The sequence below is a fragment of the Typha latifolia genome, chromosome 6 (assembly GCF_019914945.1).
Source record: "Typha latifolia isolate L0001 chromosome 6, TyphaL0001v2, whole genome shotgun sequence".
Taxonomy (NCBI): domain Eukaryota; kingdom Viridiplantae; phylum Streptophyta; class Magnoliopsida; order Poales; family Typhaceae; genus Typha; species Typha latifolia.
This window is the reverse complement of record NC_133091.1, coordinates 8,291,248-8,311,821: the sequence shown is the minus strand read 5'-3', so window position 1 is coordinate 8,311,821 and position 20,574 is coordinate 8,291,248. Positions and strand designations below refer to the sequence as shown.

At 37.2% G+C, this 20,574-nt stretch overlaps 1 protein-coding gene across 1 annotated transcript in view; it reads left to right on the top strand.

Annotated features, from left to right (window-relative positions):
* Positions 1-1,419: 1,419 nt before the first annotated feature.
* Positions 1,420-20,574, top strand: part of LOC140790361 (alpha-N-acetylglucosaminidase) — a 67,357-nt gene continuing 48,202 nt past the window's right edge. Inside the window, exons 1-6 of the mRNA XM_073140413.1 lie at positions 1,420-1,795; positions 1,870-1,943; positions 2,627-2,838; positions 5,981-6,102; positions 13,174-13,259; positions 15,338-15,432. Of these exons, the coding sequence (XP_072996514.1) occupies positions 1,583-1,795; positions 1,870-1,943; positions 2,627-2,838; positions 5,981-6,102; positions 13,174-13,259; positions 15,338-15,432 (802 nt within the window). The 5' untranslated portion in view covers positions 1,420-1,582. The remainder of the gene's footprint in view (positions 1,796-1,869; positions 1,944-2,626; positions 2,839-5,980; positions 6,103-13,173; positions 13,260-15,337; positions 15,433-20,574) is intronic.

Below are 20,574 nucleotides of genomic sequence, written 5' to 3'. Positions count from 1 at the left end.
GATTCATATTATCCAGTACTTGATTTACTCTCTGTTTGACATCACTGATTCGGGGTAAGGTCTATTCACTAAGCCTTTAGCTCATGACTCTCTTTGTTTTCTCCTTTCCCAAAAACCCAAGTGAACGAGAGGAGTAGGATTCTCCCTTAGAGGTCTTGCCGGTGAGTGAGGAGTAGAGTGTGATTAGTGTTATATGCCAGATAAGTTATCTTATTTAATATATCAGTAGACCTTCTCCAAAGTGTATCTGTATCCTTGTCTTATATTTTAGCAGGTGACTTTGTACTTGTATAATTATGCATATACCTTTGTTGTGTCTATGTAGTTGTGAAAAACTCTTGATGATGTGTTGTGGCCTGTGTGGGGCCCAGATAGGGTTATCTGTATGATGTTGACAGTTAGACTTGAGTTATTCTTGGTCTAGATATTATGGATAAAATTATGATGTTGTTACAGGTTTATTTGATTGTTAGTATCCAACCAAATGGTTTGGTGCTACGCACGTGTCGTATGGGCTCGTGCCATGCACGTGTTTAGGGTTTGGGTGTCACAGTTTAATTTAGGGTTAGTCTTTATATATGTGGAGACCTAATCTAGGGTATGAAGGATTATTCGCATTTACCTCTTCCTCGATCTCTTTACCTCTTCATCTTAATCTTCTTCTCTCTAGTTCTCTCAGGTGAAAACTGATGCCACCTAGTCTCTTGGAGACATATTTTTCTTGCTAGTCCTTTCTTTTCTATGGGATGTTTCTTTTCTATGCGGATGTTGGGGCTCAGAACTAAATCTCATGCTGCACATCCTTGTACTGGGCCCACCCATGTCTATTTTTCTCTAGCAGCTAGACATGATCATTAGGCTCGACCCACCCAAACTCGGCCTGAATCCACCGGTTTTAACCGAGCTAAGCCCGGCTCGAGCCCGATTTAGGCCCGGCCCAACTCGAGCCTGATTTAGGCCTGGCCCGACTCGAGCCCGATTTAGGCCCGACCCGACCCGAGTCCGATATGGTAGTGGGCGGCATGGGCTAAACCTTTGCCTGCCCGGCCGGGCCCAAAAGCCCGATCTACTACTCTCATCTATAGCCCAACCCATAATGTATACATATTTATATAATTATTTTAGTCCCACATTGGATATTTAGTAAACTATATATTAATACATATGTATGTTTTTATGAAAGATAACTAAAATATCTTCATATAAGCCCATTAAACTCGGCCCAATAAAATATAATAATTTTTATATTTAATGCATTATGTTAGAGCCATTATATCCAACCCAAGCCCAATATGTAATGGGCTAGTGGGCGGTAACAGGCTAGAATATTCTAGTCCGGTCCAAACTCGGCCTGACCCGAGTGAATGGTGGGTGGCGGTGAACAAATATTTAAGCCAATATTTAAGCCCGATTGGGTTGAAAAGCCGGGCCCAAATACGGCCCCCCGCCAGATGATCGCCAGATGATCACGTCTAAGTAGCAGCCTATCCACCTTCCGGATCCCTCTTCGATCCCTCTTCGATCCCTCTTCGATCCTCTGTCCATGATACTGGGAGAAGAGAACTGACCAAACTCTTCAGTGATGAGAGCCTACCATCGTCTGCTTCTCGATCTCCTTTTGCTCCTTCTCCTTCTACCTGCATCATCGCCATGGAAGTCAAGCATGGAGGATCTACTCAGAAAAATGGAAAGCCAGAGAGCTCCTCCTTCGGTCCAAGAGGCTGCTGCGGCAAGGGTCCTCGAGAGGCTGCTTCCGACCCACATCTCAAGCTTCCGCTTCGAGATCGATTCCAAGGTGGGTGATGTCTCTTACACCCTTGGTGATCATGGTATTGAAACTGAGTTCATAGTATCTAAGTGCCTTTGTAGGGAATTTGCGGGGAATCGAGTTGCTTTCGGATTAGTAATATCGACAAGTCAAGCGGTGATGCAGCAGAGATATTGTATGCATTTTATGTTGGCTTGCATTAATTGTTGTTCCCTCTTGAATTGTAGTTTCTGAATCATTTTTATAGGAGCTTTGGAGATTATTGCAAGCCAACACATCGTCTGAGTTTAATTTGATTGCTGAAGTTCTTGAAGCAAAGTTCAACTCTAGTTTATGCTTTAAAATAAAGGTTATATTATTTAGTGCTTGATCGAGCTTTAACTAAGTTCTACTAGTCCAAGCCAAATCATAACTTATTCCATAGCTAGGGTGAGCTCCAAGTAAGATTGTTCCACACTTATCAGGCTGACCTCTGCTTATTTGCAGTCCAATGGAGTAGCATTTTTCTCATACATATGCATTTATTAAGTATTTTTCTGATGATGAATTCACTCTCTTTCATTTCAATACAACACTAGTATTGAATAGTTGTAGGTCACTACTGTAGTTTAATGGTTTAGTCCTACCAAATGTCATGGGATCGAAATTCCCTCGTGGTGGACATTAGGGTTGATATTTAGTGAATTTTTCTAGAGTATTATATGCATATAGTTTGAGTCTATTATGACTCTTTTCTTGGGAGGGTTGGTCCAAATGTCTAAACAATTTTAACTTTAAAAAAAATATTGAGCAGTTGTGTGTTTCCTTCTTATGCTGGAACACTTGTTTATTTGTATCCCTTTTGTTGTTGACTTCTAGGATTCAGGCTTCAACAGCAGTTGAACTTTCATCTGGTCTTCATTGGTACTTAAAGTACTGGTGTGGTGCTCATATTTCATGGGATAAGACTGGTGGAGTTCAGTTGGCCTCTGTCCCATCACCTGGTTCCCTTCCACATGTAGAAGACCAGGGTGTGAAAGTTGATCGTCCAGTTCCTTGGAGTTACTATCAAAATGTTGTCACCTCTAGTTGTAAGTTTTTGACATACTTCTCTTGTATTTTATCATGTTAATCATTGCTTAATTACTGTATTGTGTAAATATTAGGTCAGTTTTGACTTCTATATCTCTCATGATCAAGACAAAATATTGGTCATACTTTTGGTCCTGAGATAGGAAGACAACTTTAAACAGAATTCAGTTAAAAATGTTTAGGAATTTTAATAATTTGCCAGTTTCTGTTCTGTGAAGAATTCCTTGTTCTCTAGTTCTCTAAGTCCCCATATTGAGTATGTGAAATGGTGAATACTTAAGCCAATTTCATGGTGGTACAGTTTGAAACATTTATCCTTCTGGTTAGAGAAATTTTGAATTAAAAGTCCTGTCTGATCTAGAGTTTATGAGTCTTTAGTTCCATAAATTGCAGCTAAGATAATTATTTTGTCTACTCTGGGAAAAACTGATACTTCCATGTTTTAGGTGTGTCAGATACCCTGTTGGAAATATTCTCTAAATATGTATTGGGTAATTTGATATGTTTTACAACAAAATTAATATTGTGCATAAGGTCGGATTATTCATTTTTGTATCTCGGATACTTTATATAGTTCTATGAAGATAAATCAAACTGAACGAGATTACTACATTTCATTTCTAGGTAGATCCATGTTTCCTACAAGGCTTCAATTATGAAAAATGTTGACCTTATTTGCATTGCAAGAGACATGTTTTATGGGTAAAAGGCAGCTTAGATTATGATTTACAGAACAAATTTGCTTTTTTATCTTACATCTAGTAACTAATGTAATATAGAGTTTATTAGATCCGTTGGCTTGAATGGATGATTTGATGGATATTCAGGATGTGCTTTTATGAACTACCATGACTACATGAACTCCTCAAAGTATTCATATGCAGAACATTTTATATGTATAGGTATTTGGATGGTCGTGTCGGTCGGCACGACATGCCGACCGGCACTTGCCGTGCCAGTAATAGCATGGCACTTGGCACGGGGTGTGCCAGTGGCACACCCTCGTTCCGACCCGTGTCGAGCCGTGCTGACGGGCACCCATGCTGTGTCGAACTGTGTCGGGTTGGCATGGCTGTGTCCCGTTCGGCATGGCTCCATTCCAACCATTGTGCCATGTGGAGCCATTTTTTAAATTTTTTTTTATTTTCATCGGTCATTATTAAATTAACTGACCAATTGATCATTTAGAAGGCTTAGATAAAATTGATGATAATGATGATAATGATGATGATGATGGTGATGGTGTTAGTGATAATAATGAGACTTAGTCTGGTGGCGGTGATAATGGAGATGAGACATGCGTCTCTGTCATTGAAAATTCTTTTTATAGAAGACTTGAATTTGTAGGTAGCAGGATATTAGGAGAGATGCACTCACAGAATGATATGAGTTCATCATAATTACCATCATATCAATCTGTATATATTTATAGTGTGTCTGTGCCTGTGCCGGTGTCATCCATTTTTGTGCATGTTCAATATTTATATCATATTATAGGAGAATTATAAAATTTCTATTTGTATGAAGACTATGTGAGACATTACGATGAGCAATACTATTAGTGAATGAGTTTTGAAAAATATTGACAGTTTTTAATTCAACATTCTCATGTTATTTTTATGCCGACAAATGAAGTATTTAATTCTCCTCGTCATTTTACGTTAACTAGATATTAATTTTAATTATTAAACTATTATTGATTAATATTATGTATTCAATTATATTATGGAGTGTTCAATTATTAATATTAGTTTAATAAATGTCTTTAATCATAGTATATGTTGAATATATTTATATTTAACTATTACTTTATCTTTAATAAAATATGTCATTTACAAAAATAATCTAAAGATAAAACATTATAATGTAGATTTTAAACTTTTAATATATATATTTAAATCAAAAACTAAAAATTGACATATCAAAGACCAAAAAAACATCTTTAAATATCCTAAAAAGTTTATTAAAAATAATTTAAATGCGTGACAGTAGCACGTAGGGGTATGCCACTCGCATGGCGGGGTGTGCCGCTTGGCACGCCTCGTGTTGACCGGCACTATCGTCAGCACGGCCATCGTTGATATGTATATATGTATACATATCTTGCATATCATTAGCATAATTTCTTTGTTTTTGATTTTTTGTACCTAGGTTTCCCAATCATTGATGTCTGTATATCTTGTATCTATGTCCATGCTTCACAGCGTCTTCTTGGACAAAATAAAGATGTAATCTGGTTGAGCGAATGTACACTTCATTCTTAAAGAAGTCACAATTTTTTCTCAAGATGGTAAATATGGCAATCCAACAATGAATATATGAAGCGAAAAAATTGAAACTAAATTAGGGCTTTCCATGATAGGAGTCAAAGTTTTAAGAATGGCAACACATATTCTGTCTGCATGATACAAGCTGATCGACACTTAACCCCCACGGCTTGCAACTATGCAGGTTATGGTGGCTTAGTGATGTAGGAGGAAAGAAAAGGTAAATTTGATCTACTCAAAGGATCCAAGATTAATATCTTATTCACTATTCTATTCAGGAGATAATGATAAAAAATAAAATCTTATAGAGATATCTGTGTTCAATAAGGAAAGAGGGTCAAGAATTTTGTTATAGGTCTTCAGTAGTTACAAAATAGGTCTATAAAATAATCTATAAAGGAAGATTGTACTCGATAGGTCGATAAAATAAAATCCTTGCTTGTAGGTCTTCAGTAATTACAAAATAATCTATAAAGGAATTTTGTTATAACTAAGGTTAGGAACGAGGGTTAAGAATTATCCTTTTACAGCATGTAGCCATGCATTCTCTTTGGGGCGTTAAGACCTAAGAAGTTCGTAGGTCAAGCGTCTGGCCTGTCCTTCATTTTGTATCTGGTCTGGACTATAATCTGTTAGAATTTAAAGTTTAAGAACTTTGTAACAATTTAGTGCACCTAGGGATTTGTAAAAACTCATCTAGAGTGAGAAAAGTGTCCCCCCCCTCTCTCCATCTTGTGTTGAGCTTTTATGAAAACAGCAGTCAATGAAATTTGTCACTAGTGAATGTAGAAGTCTACTACAGTGTCAATTTTTGTTCTCCTTTATATTCATCTTAAGATGTCAATTTTTGTTCTCCTTGTGCACTTCATTGTAGACTCTTTTGTCTGGTGGGATTGGAAAAGATGGGAGAAAGAGATCGATTGGATGGTTCTCCAAGGAGTTAACTTGCCTTTGGCATTCACAGGACAAGAGGCCATTTGGCAAAAAGTATTTAAGGTAAAATAAAGAGTTTTATTCTTCTCAAAATGCCTTTCTTAGTTCTTTTTGTTAAATGTACTGACCTTCTAGATGCACTAACATCTGTGAAGATTTTAATTACAAGTAGTTGGTTATCATCAGTAAAAAGACTGCATGTATAAAATTTACATGGAATATTTATTTTCTTCAAAATTCTGGTTGGATGAAAGGTAATGTCTATTTAATTATGTGTTATTTGAATAATGCTTTCTTGTACTTTTCATAAACAAATGCACTTGACAATTAAACTATCGGCATGTTCTAATACTCATACCATCAAAAATGTCAAAGGCATCTTTACCTATGTCTCACATCTTGGTTTTCCCTTTCATATATTCTGTAGACTATCTTGATAGAAGGCAAAGATTAGTATGTACACATACTAAATCTTCAGCTCATTGTGAGTTATCTTATTTTCTTCACCGTTTGAATAAATAAGTATGCGCTTCAAAGCCTTCAATTTCTCTCACAGCATGAAGATGAGCTAGGTTGTCAAGTAACCAAAGTGTAGGTGCAGAGGTACGATGAACAATCCACCACATTTTTGGATCAAAATAATTTCTATTAATAAAATCATAATCGGCAAAACCTCTAGTAAAATTAGAGAAATTGGCATACTTCTCATATATAATTTTTCTTTCTTCTCTCCCTATTCTAAGAGAATCTCTTTAAGCATTTGTTCCTCATCCGAGAATTTCCATGCCATTATGCAGAGGTACACGATTTAGATCCTCTTCAATCCATGATGAGGTATAATATGATTGTCAAAATAGTGAAACAAAGACAAGACATTAAAGTGAGCGTATAATTCAAAGTCTTAAAATCACCTTGGATTTAAAGAACATGTTAAATAATAGAGTAGTGTATTGCTTTTGTCCTACCTATTATTTAGAATCTTATGCACTACTAAATAAGAGAGGTACTCATCGCCTTCCTTTTTGTTTTTATTCCTATATATGATTGTCTTTATTGTATCCTACCTCTCATATATTAAAACAATGTGTGTCATTGTCTACAATGATCGATACCACTTAAATAGATTCTATAAAAGCCAGTATATAGTCAGCATTTTCTCATTGAAGGTTATCAAGAATCTTATCTTTGACAAATTATGCTTGGCCCACATAATCCTCTTTTGTTATAAACCAGATCTGGAGCGATCCATCCGTAGGATGATCCTGAGATTTTGAGGGATAGTAATATCGGAAGTCCCGGATCTAATGGCTTTGGAATGAAGTCAATCGGAGATCTGGATGGAAAGTTATGGTTAAAATAGCGGAGCAAGGTCAAATAGGGCATTACAGTAAATAACCGACGTTGCGGTGGTCGTTGGAGGGTGGCAGACGACTAAGAGTGGTGGTGGACGGCCGTAAGATAGGGTGGCTGCTGGTGAAGGAAGGTGGCTAGAGTTTGGAAGATCAGGATGTTTCTACGGCTATGATCTACTCCTAGAAAGATAAAGGCAATCTGACGGCTAAAGTAAAAAAGATAAAGACGATAAGAAATATTTGGCTAAACTTAGATTCATTCTATGATCTTATCAAACACATGTCCACTCCTATTTGTAGGAGTAAAAATCCCTAACTGATCGGATCCACATGCGGATTATTCAATGGATAGGCTACGGAACGATCCCTTCAAGATCTGAATTGATAGTAGGAAGTAGTCCGTGCAACCGAGGGAAAATATTCACCAAATATTCTCCCGTAGTCATAAAATTACAAAACTAAGTGGAATCGATCCGTAACTCCTTGATCTACGTTTTTCGTATTTATGCCCTTCGCAGATTCGAATTGCAACTGGGACGAAAACATGATATATTGCGGGTGGAGTGGATGTTAAAGTTATGGATGATAATGGAGATAAGGGTAGATGGGTGATGTTGTTTAAGGGATAAAGACGAAGGGGAAGAAGTGGTCGAGATTCCAAGGAAGAGGGATGACTCGACAGACGAGGGATGACTCGACAGACGAGGGAGATTAGAAGTTAGGAGAGACCTTGCCAATGATAGAACTGGAAGGTTGGTGAAGAGGAAGGAGGGAGATTAAGGTAGAAAGATAATAGAGAGGCAAGAACTAATATTCCAATAGCATAATGATTTTGGCTGCCATCCACACCTTTATAGAGGCTAGCCAACAAACCAAAATAACAATTATTAACCCTAATTCTAGTGGACTCTTGCCGATCATGTTCGAACGCACAAAATGCGTTCTTTGTCGATGCGAACCTGATGCAGACGTTCGAACGCAGCATTCGAATGCGCTTGATCGAGTTCGAACGCACATTTCGCGTTCTCTGTTTTTGCGAACCTGATGCGGGCATTCTCAAAGGTGTTCGAACGCGGCCCTTTCTGCATTCGAACGTGACCCTTTCCGCATTCGAACGTGACCTACAGGAAATTTATTTAAATAAAAATAAATAACTAATGCAATAAGAAAAGACTTTAACAAGGTGTATCAGCCCACCACGCTTCCCCCACCTTGTCCTCAAGGTGTAAAGTCGGGGAAACGCTCTAAGATGTTCGTCTCCAACTCCCATGTCGCCTTATCGGATGGCTTACCAAGCCACTCAACTAGAACCTCTATCTCTAATTTGGTACCATGACGTTGGCAGCGACTGGCAAGTACACGAACTGACTCTACAATCTGTCTCCTCCAATGGCTCCGGTAGAACTAATCTAACGACCTGATGATCTCCAATCCGCTCCCTCAACAATGAAACATGGAAGACAAGATGTACTCTTAACCCCTCCGACAATTCCAAATGATATCCAACCGGACCGATACGCTTTAACACCCGAAACAGATCAAAGTAGCGATGTGCTAACTTTTGATTACGCATCGGATCCAAGGTCACCTGTCGATACGGTTGTACTCTCACAAACACCCAATTGCCGATGTATCCATGCTCGAGACAATTCACTGTATCCATAAGGTATCCATGCGACATATAGAATTCTTATTTTTCTGAAATAAATAACTAAACACAATAAGAAAAGACTCCCATAGGGTGTATCCATGCTCGAGATGACTCGGTGAAGTCCAAATCACATCATGTAGGGGGTTGAGCCGGCCAACATGAGATCTTATAGGTACCTGCATGTCTAAAAAGAAGGGATTACAACATGAGTTACGTAGATGGTGGAGCAAGACATCATCCGACCAAGCCAGAGCATCTACTCATCGCTAGTTCTACTAGTTCGGAAGAAAGATGGAGCTTGCATTATTCTGTCGACTACCATGCCTTAAATGCCATTACCGTCAAGGACCGATATATAAAGGAGCTACTGGATGAGTTAAAGAGAGCCTTTTACTTCAACAAATTAGATATTCAAGCTAGTTATCACCTAATCCGAATTGATTTAGCCGATGTGCACAAAATAACCTTTTGGACTCATGATGGCCACCATGAGTTCTTGGTCATGCCCTTTGGATTGACCAATGCTCCAGCGACCTTTCAAGGGTTAATGAATGAAGTTTTCAAACCTCTCCTATGACGATAAGTCTTGGGTTTTCTTTGACGACATTTTAATGTACAACATGAATTTTGAGGAGCACTTACGACATCTATGTAAGGCGTTGAAGATTTTATAGGCCAATTCGCCGAAGGTGAAGATGCTCAAATGCTTGTGGGCGAAGCAAAAAATGTGGAGTACCTTAGTCATATAATCTCAGTTGAAGGTGTGGCTGTCGATCCAAACAAAGTTGCATGTATGATCGAGTGGCCACAATTGAAAATTGTGCGTGAACTTACAAGATTCTTCGGTTTGATGGGCTATTATAGGAGGTTCGTGGCTGGTTATGGGAAGATCACAGCACCCCTCACAGCTCCTAAAGAAGGATGTATTTGAATGGAGCGACAAAGCTGCGACAACTTTTGAGGCATTAAAATCAGCAATGATGACGGTGCTGATTTTGGTGCTACCCGATTTCACCAAGAGCTTCATCATTGAATGCGATGCATCCGGAGTGGGAATATGTGCTATTCTCATGTAAGAGGGCAGACGTATAGTATTTTTGAGCAAAGCATTATCTAGAAAATCACAGCAACTTTCGATATACGAGTGAGAGATGCTGACAATTCTGCACAAGGTGACAAAGTGGAGGCCGTATCTAATTGGACACTGCTTTATCATCCGTATCGACTAGAGGAGTCTTCCGTACTTTATAGAACAATGTATCCATACGTCGGCACAGTAGCAATGGGTTGCAAAATTGCTAAGATCAATTATGAGTTGCAATACAAAAAATGAATGGAGAATCAAGTGGCGAATGCTTTATCGCGTCAACCAAATGAAGTTGAACTCACAGCCTATTCCACTCCTTTTCCCTTTCTCGAGGACCTACAAAGAGTAGCTAATACTGATCCATATGTGAGAGGTTTGCTGTAGGAAAGTAGAGCTAATCCGGAGAGCCACCTCGAATTGGAAGACCGAGATGGGCTTTTACTCGATCGTAGGTGCATTTGTGTGCTTGAAGATGCATCGTTGCAGACCGAATTGTTGGAGCACTTCCATCACACTCCAAATGAGGGATACGAGGGTGTTTTGAGGACTTATAAGATGATTTCCCAAAGTTGTACCTGGCCTAGACTGAAGAAAAGCGTTAGAGCACATGTGAGGGCTTGCGAGACGTGCCAACAGGTGAAGATGGAGACGGAGATGATGAAGCTAGCTAGGCTTTTACAACCCTTGCCTGTGTTGGACTGTGTGTGGAAGGACATATTCATGGACTTTATAGAGGGCTTACCACTAGTTCGAGGATACTCGGTGATATTTGTTGTAGTAGACTAACCAAGCAAATATGCTCATTTTTCAACCTTGAAAATTGCACGAGGAATTTACTATTAGAGGCTAGTGATGTGATAATTAAAGTAGCACAGCTCACACAATTCTTGATTTTAGCTATGGGTGTTTGCAAGCTGATATATATATATATATATATATATTATTTTCTAGTTGATTAACTGGTATTCTCTTTTAAGCTGAAAGCTATGAAAAACAACAATGTATTGGGCAAGGTTTCAAGTATTGAAATTGGGATCGGGATCGGCCGTCCAAAAAAACGATAATTATCGGTGGTATCAGCCGTCTGTATCGGTTTGTATTTTGAAATAACCTTTAAAACATAGAAAAATTCTAACATTTTAAAAAAACAATAATGATAAGATGTAAATATAAATTATTCATATATAAATCCAAAAATAAAATAATAAATATTGTCTTAATTTTTATCTCTCTTTCTACCACTTACACTCGCTCTCTCTCTAATACAAATAAAAAAATCTTACTCTCTCCCTCACTCTCACTTATCAAACTCTTTCCCACTCTCTCTTTTATTAATTTTCTCTCCAACTACCTCTCCCTCTTTCTCATTAACTCTCTCTTTCTCATTAACTCTCTCTCTCCTTCATCGATTCCCTTCTCTCGATCTCTCCCTCTTTGGTTCTCTCTCCTCTCTCTCTCCCACTAACTCTCCCTCTCCTTCACCAACTTCCTTCTCTCTCGGTCTCTCCCTCTTTGATTCTTCTCCGGAGATACTTCTCCGACGAGCTCTAACGAGGTATTTTCTCTTTTTCTCATACTCCCTCCAACGAGCTCTCTTTATCTCTCTCTCTCTCTCTCTTTCTCTTTTTTTTTCTTACTCTCCTCCCTCTCTTTCTCCCTTTCTCTCTCCTGGTTTTGGTCAGTTTTGGCCGATACGGTCAATCCTTACCTGAAACGGATCAGGTATCGGCTGATACCAGGCTGAAACCTTGGATTAGGATTGGCCGAAACTTAGAACCATCGTTTTGGGTCCCTTATCTATGAATAGATATATTTCCGTATCTAGTATTGTCTGAAATAGATGATTAATTTGGAGTTTTTTAGTTCTTGATCAATGATTATATGGTGTATTTTAAGATTTGAGTTGTCCAAAGGATCCTGATTTTGTCTAGTAAGAGTTAAATTGTTAAAGAGTATTGTTTTAAAAAGAGTTTTATTTTTTGTGAGTTAGAGAGACTAGCTTCTACTTGAAAACATGGTATCCAAAATGAATAGAAGCGATGGGGCTTATAGAATAAGTTAGCAAAACTATTACAATATCAGAAGACATTAACTACAGATTTTGAAGTGCATGAATAGTAGCCTAAGTTATGTTGTTTGCACATTTCATGTTAAGATTCAAAGGCTCTTCTAATTAATGTTTTGGGAGTAGAATATTTGATTATCTAAAGGTAATAGAATTGGTTTTCTAATTTATGTATGTAGCTGAAATGAAATATATTTTATATCTTATGAATGAGTGGAATAGCTATTCATAATCAAATGATATGTCTCGTGAACATCTTTGAGCAATAGGATTTAGATTTGGTATGAGTTCTTTATATGGTACTTGTTACATTTCTTGCTCAATGCAAATGTTGCCATTTATGTTTTGCAAAAATTCGGTTTTACATATGACTGTCTTTGCTTTGCATGAATGCGCTACAGAGATTATATACTTATGAAAATACTATATTTTCTAATTTTATGCTCAAAATAAAATTGATATTTGAAGCATTTGTAAAGAGATATGTTAGATCATAGGCTTGAAAGCCATTATTTGAGTCATTTGATATGCATTATATCGGTTGGTTAGTAGATGAATACTAACATGTGGTCATAGGGGTAGGAATCCCAAAATTCTGGTGTCTTGTAGTATAAATGGGGTGAACTCTAGTGCCCCAGGGGTTAATAGGGGTGGGCCCTATTAGTGGGGCCAATACCCTGATATTTGAAATCCCGATATTAAATAGGATAGGCTTATCAATGGGCTGATGTTACCTGTGTTATACTTTATATGTTAGATACTCAGATATATCCTAGTATGACATGATTTTAATTAGGCTACATGTATTGGATTTGTGCATTGAAGCTTCATTTGGTTATTGTGGTTATTTGCGTACTCTAAAATGGTTTCTATTGTATATTCAATTTTTAAAATGTCACTGAGTTGGGCTGTGAACTCATTATGTTATTCCCCCCATTTTCCTACATGTAAATTTGCTGATTAAGGTATGCTATCTCAGGGTTTTAATGTTAGCAGTGAAAATTTGGGTGACTTTTTTGGTGGTCCAGCCTTCCTTGCTTGGGCTCGAATGGGGAATTTACATGGGTTAGTTAATACTTATATCCACGTAGTCGGTTTCTCACATGTTATCCTATATCTATGTGAAGCAATGAAGTCTAGTATTTATGTATCTTAGTTTTACAGATGCAGATTTAGCAAGAATAAGCTGATAATTTTAAGCTCTGTATTTTAGTCAATGGTGATTTTAAAACTTTCACAGTTGCTTTTACATCTTGTAAAGTTTGGGTTGCCAAATTATCATTAATTGCTTCATTTTTGACATAGAAATTTTTGTTGAACATTCAAGATTCTCATGTGACATGGGCTAGATCATTTCTTTTCACATATCATGTGCACCACCTTGTTTAGGTCACTAGAAAAGTATGGATGATAGGCGTTATTGTTGGTGAAATTGTTCTAAACAACAGGATATATCCTCTTTCTTTCCAGAATACAATTATTTGCTTGCATGTTAAACTAATTTATTTGCTACCATATATTTTATACAATGACATAAAAAAAATTTGGATAGTAATTACATCCACATTTGTCTTGTACAGAAACAGAATATAATAGAAATGCTTTGGCATATGAGGCACTAATATAATGCTAACATTTTACTCATGTAATAGTTTATATGATGTACGGCAATCAAACATATAGCTCTAGTATCAAATCGATGTAGGACAAATACAGCAGAAAGAAGGATTCAAGACGAAGATCAAAGATGAGGAATGATTATTATTTATTGTATCGACCGCTATAGTACCTGGTGGAATGCTGCTATGGTGACCAAAACAAAAAATTCTTTTGATTCAGCAGTAAAGAGTCAAAGAAAACATAGAAAAGAAAAATGATATTGACAGAAAAAAGACAATAATTATGGAAGAAAACAATAAAGAGAAGAAAGAATGAAAAACAGTAGATTAGATGAAAAGGGTCACACTGAAAGGTTTAGCGTCACACCAATCTACACTTCACGCATAGGAAGAAAAAGAGAACATTCTTTTTTCTTTATTTATTTGAAACAAAATGGAATTATCATTACAGAAATCTTCCATCCTATTTTCTAATAAGGGGTGGGTCAAAAACCCTAACCAGACTTAGGTTCCTAATTGGATTATATCAAAATATACTTTACCCATATAGGTTGTAATAAAATTTAACCAAATACTAACTTATTAACCCAAGAGGCTTTAAATTGAGTGCAAGCCAGACTCAAATACAAAAGTTCTGAAAAATACATACGAAATGCCAAATAGAAAATTAACCTAAACTTAACTAGACCTAATTCAATAAAGAGATCAAAAGACCAACTATCAACTCTCTAATGACTAATCTAGAATATTCCATTGGCCTCTATGCTCCTACATCAAATGCTTCCACTACGTGGTACCTTGTCTGGAGTTTCTACAATTTGAAGAAGATGCAAACAAGGTCATTTTGTTCACATGTCAACAACTGATGATGTTTCCCTACAGATTGACGCCTCAAATTTGTGATGCATTGATTGTTAAATTTGTAGTCGGTTGAAGGTTCATCATTATTTGATGTCTCGAGTCCACATGTGAGCTGGAATGTTAGAATATAAAGAACCATATAGCACTTTTCAGTATACTTTGACATTCATTCTGGATTTCAAGAACAGTATAAATTTTCCAAAAAGGGTAATAAGGAAAATCATTATAGTTTGTCCTGGATTTCAAGAACCTTATAAATATTCCAGAAATAAAAAAAGGAAAACCATTGTAGTTTGTTAGTCTCATCTTAAGATTGAAAGAAATGAATTGCATGGTAACATAGGGTTGATTGGATTTGTATATTTTGTTAAGCCAAGCAAATTAAGCTGCAGGAATCAGCTTCTTAGTCATTGCTTGGCTGAGGAGAAGAAAGAGGTACATTAATACATTCAGTAAATATAAGAGAGCCATCACCAATTTCCATGAGAACAATACACTAGAATCTTGTGAGCAAAATTGGAAAAATTGTTATCAAAATCAGAAAAGGTCATCATCAGAATCAAAGGAACTTGTGAAAATCCAAGTGTAAATATTTTTACGGGTATTCTGTGTAGTAGTTTCCAACTATGTTTAACATCTTTTATTTGCTTGTTCATCTCATAGGTGGGGAGGACCACTTTCTCAAAATTGGTTGGATGAACAATTAAAATTACAAAAACGTATCCTATCTCGTATGATTGAGCTTGGAATGGCTCCTGGTATGACTTCCATCTTTCCTGATCATACTGCCTTATTTTTTCATTTATTTGTGCTTTTGCTACTTATATGATTTCCTAATTGATGATTAAGATAGAAGACATATCTAGGGACTGGTGCTGAGATGACACATCATGTCTATAGAGTGCACGTTTCGCCGTGCCATCACTACCAATGCCAGATTGTAACAATGCTAAGCATGGAATTGTCTCTCCCAACTTTTCCATTGCTATCCAAGGGTGATGGAGTAGGAGGGAGGCAATCCTTTTCATTCATGTTCATCCTCAGCTTCATCATTCTCATCATAGTCCACCCGATTAACAAGTTCACTACCTCATGTCCCTTGTAAACCTAACCAGCTGAGGTGGGTCTTTAAGCCTCCCAACTTTTAAATAATTAGGGAGGGCCTGATCTAATTGTCTGAAATGAAAACAGATTTTGTCACATGCTCACGATCTTTGGAGTCAAATCTTGTTGTTTTTTAGTCTCAAATACTATCAAAGTAAGTGGATTTTAAGAAATGGGTATGCGTGTGACTGTTTAAAGAAATGTATGTTGCAGATTTAATCCTTTAACTTATTAATATTATAACTTCTCCTTGTCTTTGTTCAAGCCACAAAGCCCTAACTCTTGTCTCTTTGTCTGGATAGGGCTCTGTGGTCTTTTCTTCTCCCTAAACTAATTAAAGACATGATGAACCCTTGCAAATTATGGTACTCTCTTATCTTATTCCTGCACCCTTTATCTTTCTCCCCCGTATCCTTATTCCTACATGCCACGGTTGGCTTATGGCTTGGTATGGCAAATCAATCCTTGCTAACAAGTATATTTTAATAGATCCTACTAGAATATCATATGTAATTTCTTGAAAGAAGAGTTAGCACAGCCTGCCATCGCCGCTGCTAGGTTTCCTTAGCCATAGAGGAAAAGGTGAAGAAGATGATGGGCTAAACTCTCTTAATGGATCCTAATTTTAAGTGATAATAGATCCTAACTTAAGTAATATATTAGTCCTTACTTGAGTGATATATTAATGGATCCTAATTTAAATGATAATGGATCCTAACTTAAGTGATGTATCAATAAATAGTAACTTACAATAAGGGATTATATCCACGATGGTGGTTGAGCCTCTTCTCCACCCAACAACGGAACTTCTCCGGCTCCTCCATAGGACTAAGAAGGTATGTTCTAACATATGTCGGCATGTCAATCCATGCTCACAACTAAAATTGGTTGTTTGACAACCATGCGACATTTTCATGATGCAAATACCAAATGAGCAACAAACAAAAGGGCATTCATGAGATTTTGGATAGTCGACGGTATCAAAGTGCAAAAGAGAGGGAGTATATGAGAACGAGCAATTGTATAAGGGGTCTATGTGTAATTAATCCTAACTATAGTAGCAGAGTTCCAATTCTTGTATTATAGGGAAGGTTAAATTTGTTCCAAGTTGTATTGGATTCTTCACAACAACTTGTGCTATAAGAATTGCCATATGCTATGATATTAATTGAAAAAAAGCGAATCCCTAAATATGCTCTGATATTAATTAAAATTTCAAGAGAAATAGGATTCCTAGTAAATTCTTTTTTACGTTTTTTCAATATGATTTTTCTTTTCCTTTTATTTGTCTTTTTTTTTCAATAAATTCTTCACTTTGTGAAGCCACAATGAGTCAAGATTTTCTTGAACACTCATGTCGACACGGTCTAAGTTAGATTTGAGTTTGAAAAATAATTAATTTAAATCCTTGAATTGTAAGAAATTATAGTCTGTGCTGTTCTAGGAAAATAATCAAGAAATATTAATATGATGTTCAAATAATATGAAACCTGATGGATTAGATCGGTGATGTCATCATCTACACTTTTTGTACTCAGATTTTTTTTAGATCTTGATTCTATCTCGGGTGGAACAGAGTTACAATTTGAGGAGATTTGGTAGCTAGTTTAGATGGAGTTAATTGCTTGTTCTTATTCGGTTTGTTTTATTCTCTATAAGTAGGGCTTTATAGCTTATATCTTAGGCATGCTTATGATTTTTTTTTATTCTCTATAATATATCTTCCTCTCTCTCCCTCTCTCTCTCTTGCTTTCTCTCTGTCGTCACATAAGTCCTCCATTTCCTCTTAGTGGCTTTTTCCTTTACCACAACAATATTTTTTTCTCACCGTGCGCACCCTACTAGAGCCATTACCTTCATTGCACCATCATCTACATCAACCCTAACCCTAATTCATCTACCATCTACCATATTTAAATCCTATAACCTATCGCCAAGCTATGCCTTACCATGACCTTTGCTTTACTTTGAACACCACACATAGTCTCCTACAATCCCTAGAAGTCCCTCATAAAGTCTCAGCTGCTATAGATCATTAGCTGCTATAGATCATTAGCTGCTATAGATCATTAGATCAGCCTTTTTATGCTCACTAGCTTGCATCGGCGATAATTGGTGCGCATCGCTTCTGGACTATCATAAAACACTTGAGCGCCAGCCTGAGATTGGTGCGCACCCACCAACTTCGGTCCACACCTCTAGAAAGCTCCAAGCCTGCAAGGGTCCTTATTTGCTGTCTAGGGCTGACTGATTGTCACCCTTGGCTGGGTCATAACAGCCTAGTATCCAAGCTTGAGTAACCCTAAGCCGGTTCGCATCAATTATTATCAGAGCTAACGTTCCTCGACAAGCCTACCTCTAGAGCCATGGTTGCGAGATGGAATTTAAATAATCTAGGCATTAGGTCCTTGATATCTAAAAGGTGTTCTATCCTCATCGAGTGGAAGGCGATGATTGTGGAGAGCATGAAGGTGCATCAAGAAATTAGAGACAACGGCAAATCCGGACCTACCATCGAATCGCTAATTAGGGTTGCCGCAACCATGTCTATTTGCAATTCCATTCAGCCACACCCACCGCTGTCCAGGCATGATGATAGACCCTCTCCACTCCCTAGAAAACAACCACAAGCGTCGTTGCTTCCTACAATGGAGCTGAAAGCAATCAACACACCCGTGGGCAGATACCGTGCACCAGTCGTTACTTCCATAATTATTTTGAAACTGATACTATTTCCTAAAGTATTTACTAAAATAGTGTTATATTGAAAAAAGGCCAAGGGAAGCATCTAAACAGCGGATTGGGCATCATAGTCAGACATGCAACTAGATTCTACTAGACACGAACAAACAAACAAACTTTAAGCAAGGTTTGAAGAATTGGGATCTCGATCAGGATCGACCTTTTGAAAAAACGATACGTATCGGCCAAATCGGCCCTATCGGTTGTCGGGATCGGATCTGATTGGACTCTTTTAATTACGTAAAATTCTAAATATTATCTAAAAATGCAAGAACATTTCTAAAAATTTAGAAAACATGACAAAAGAATAAGAAAATAATAACTATTCACTTATGAATCCTAAAAGTTAAAAAAAGTACTAACTTACTCAACTTCGATGAAAATTGAGATGGCTCTCGTAAATCCCTATGGTCATCGTCATCGTAATCACTATAAGTTTATAAATAATAATGTCTAGGGCCTAGTGCTTTAACGAGTGATTGCATCATATCATTCATATCAAATAGATCTTGTTGTCTTTGAGAAGGATAATAATTAATATATGAATCTTGTGTCTAAGGATATTGAGGAGAATACTTAGGATATCGAGGATACCGAGGAGGATAATACCGACATCTGAATTTTGTGATGGCTCCAAATAATAAATACTTTTTAAACCATAGTCATAGGAAGCAACGTTTTGATAACAACGTCGCTAATATGTATGCACATCCTTATTTTCATCTTTAATACCTATACCTTTTTGACTTCCTTCAATTAACTGTGGAAGGGACGTTCTCACCACCAGACTGATCTGGTGAACCTTCCCTTTAAGTGATTCACTTTAGCCTTGGTTTCTGAATTTCATAGCCTAAAGTTATTCACCTCTAATGGGCTTCTACATAACTTGATAGTTTTATTATTCCACTGAATTTGTTGGTGTTTTTGTTTAGATGGCAGACACAAATTGCATTCAATACATTTATACTATCTTAGAATTACTGTACATGATCAAAGCACTCATTGCTTAGATGTTTCCGAATGGATGGTGCCTCTTTTCGCAATGGATAGCACCGCTTCCCGATCTGAATTGAGCTCCTGAGTTTGAAGACATGAAATCCAAGTTTCAATTTAGAATTCAGTTTTGTAGACAATGTCCGAATGACATATATCGACATTCTAATGGCGTTTATCAGCGTCCGAACAACATACAAATGTTGGAACAAAATCCAGTAGTCACAGGAAGGCCACAACCATTGTTCAGACAGTGTTTGATGATCGTTTGATGGCATTCGAAGGGTGTTCATATGCTAGAAAATACAAACCCCAACAGCGTTCGTATGATAGTAAAAGCGTTCAAACACCGACACTATGCTGAGAAGGGTTAGCATAGCTATTTGAAGATTTTGACCCATCCATCTCACTTGATCTCTTCAAACTACAAGGAAATCTTTGACGACTTGATCATTGATCTCTCTTACGTCAAAGATACCTTAGGAGCCACCAAAGAGGAAGAGAGAAGATACATCACCATATCCAAGGTCACATCCACACCGGAGCTTCAACGAAGATGACCTTGGAGAGCTGAAATCATACCAAGCTGGAGGCAATCTATTGGTATAAAGGAAGAGTTCACCGTGGGTGACTAGCTGGCTACTTACCACTATGTGTGCATTGTTGAGGTTGTAATTAGTGCCTAAATAGTTGTTTGATTATGCAATAGGTTGATCTGGTTCGTCAAATCCATTATTTTTTTTTCTTTTCTTGCATGAAGGGTTTTTCCATGTAAAAATCACGTGTTTGTGATAGTTGTTGTGAGCATGTCTTAGTTTCTATTTATTGCCTACGTTTTAAAGTAAATCAGGCTTTGTATGCTAGGTCTCTTGATAACATGCAATTGAAGTGGCTGATATTATTCCCCTTAGAGATCTTCCTTAGCAAGTAGACTTGGGGTAATTTTCACACTGAATATGATGTAGAACGATAGTATCAATAGAGAAGAAGAAAGAACAAATCCACTAATAGGTTGTTGGAATCCACCAACAAAGAAAAAAAAAGGCAATCTCAAAAATCTC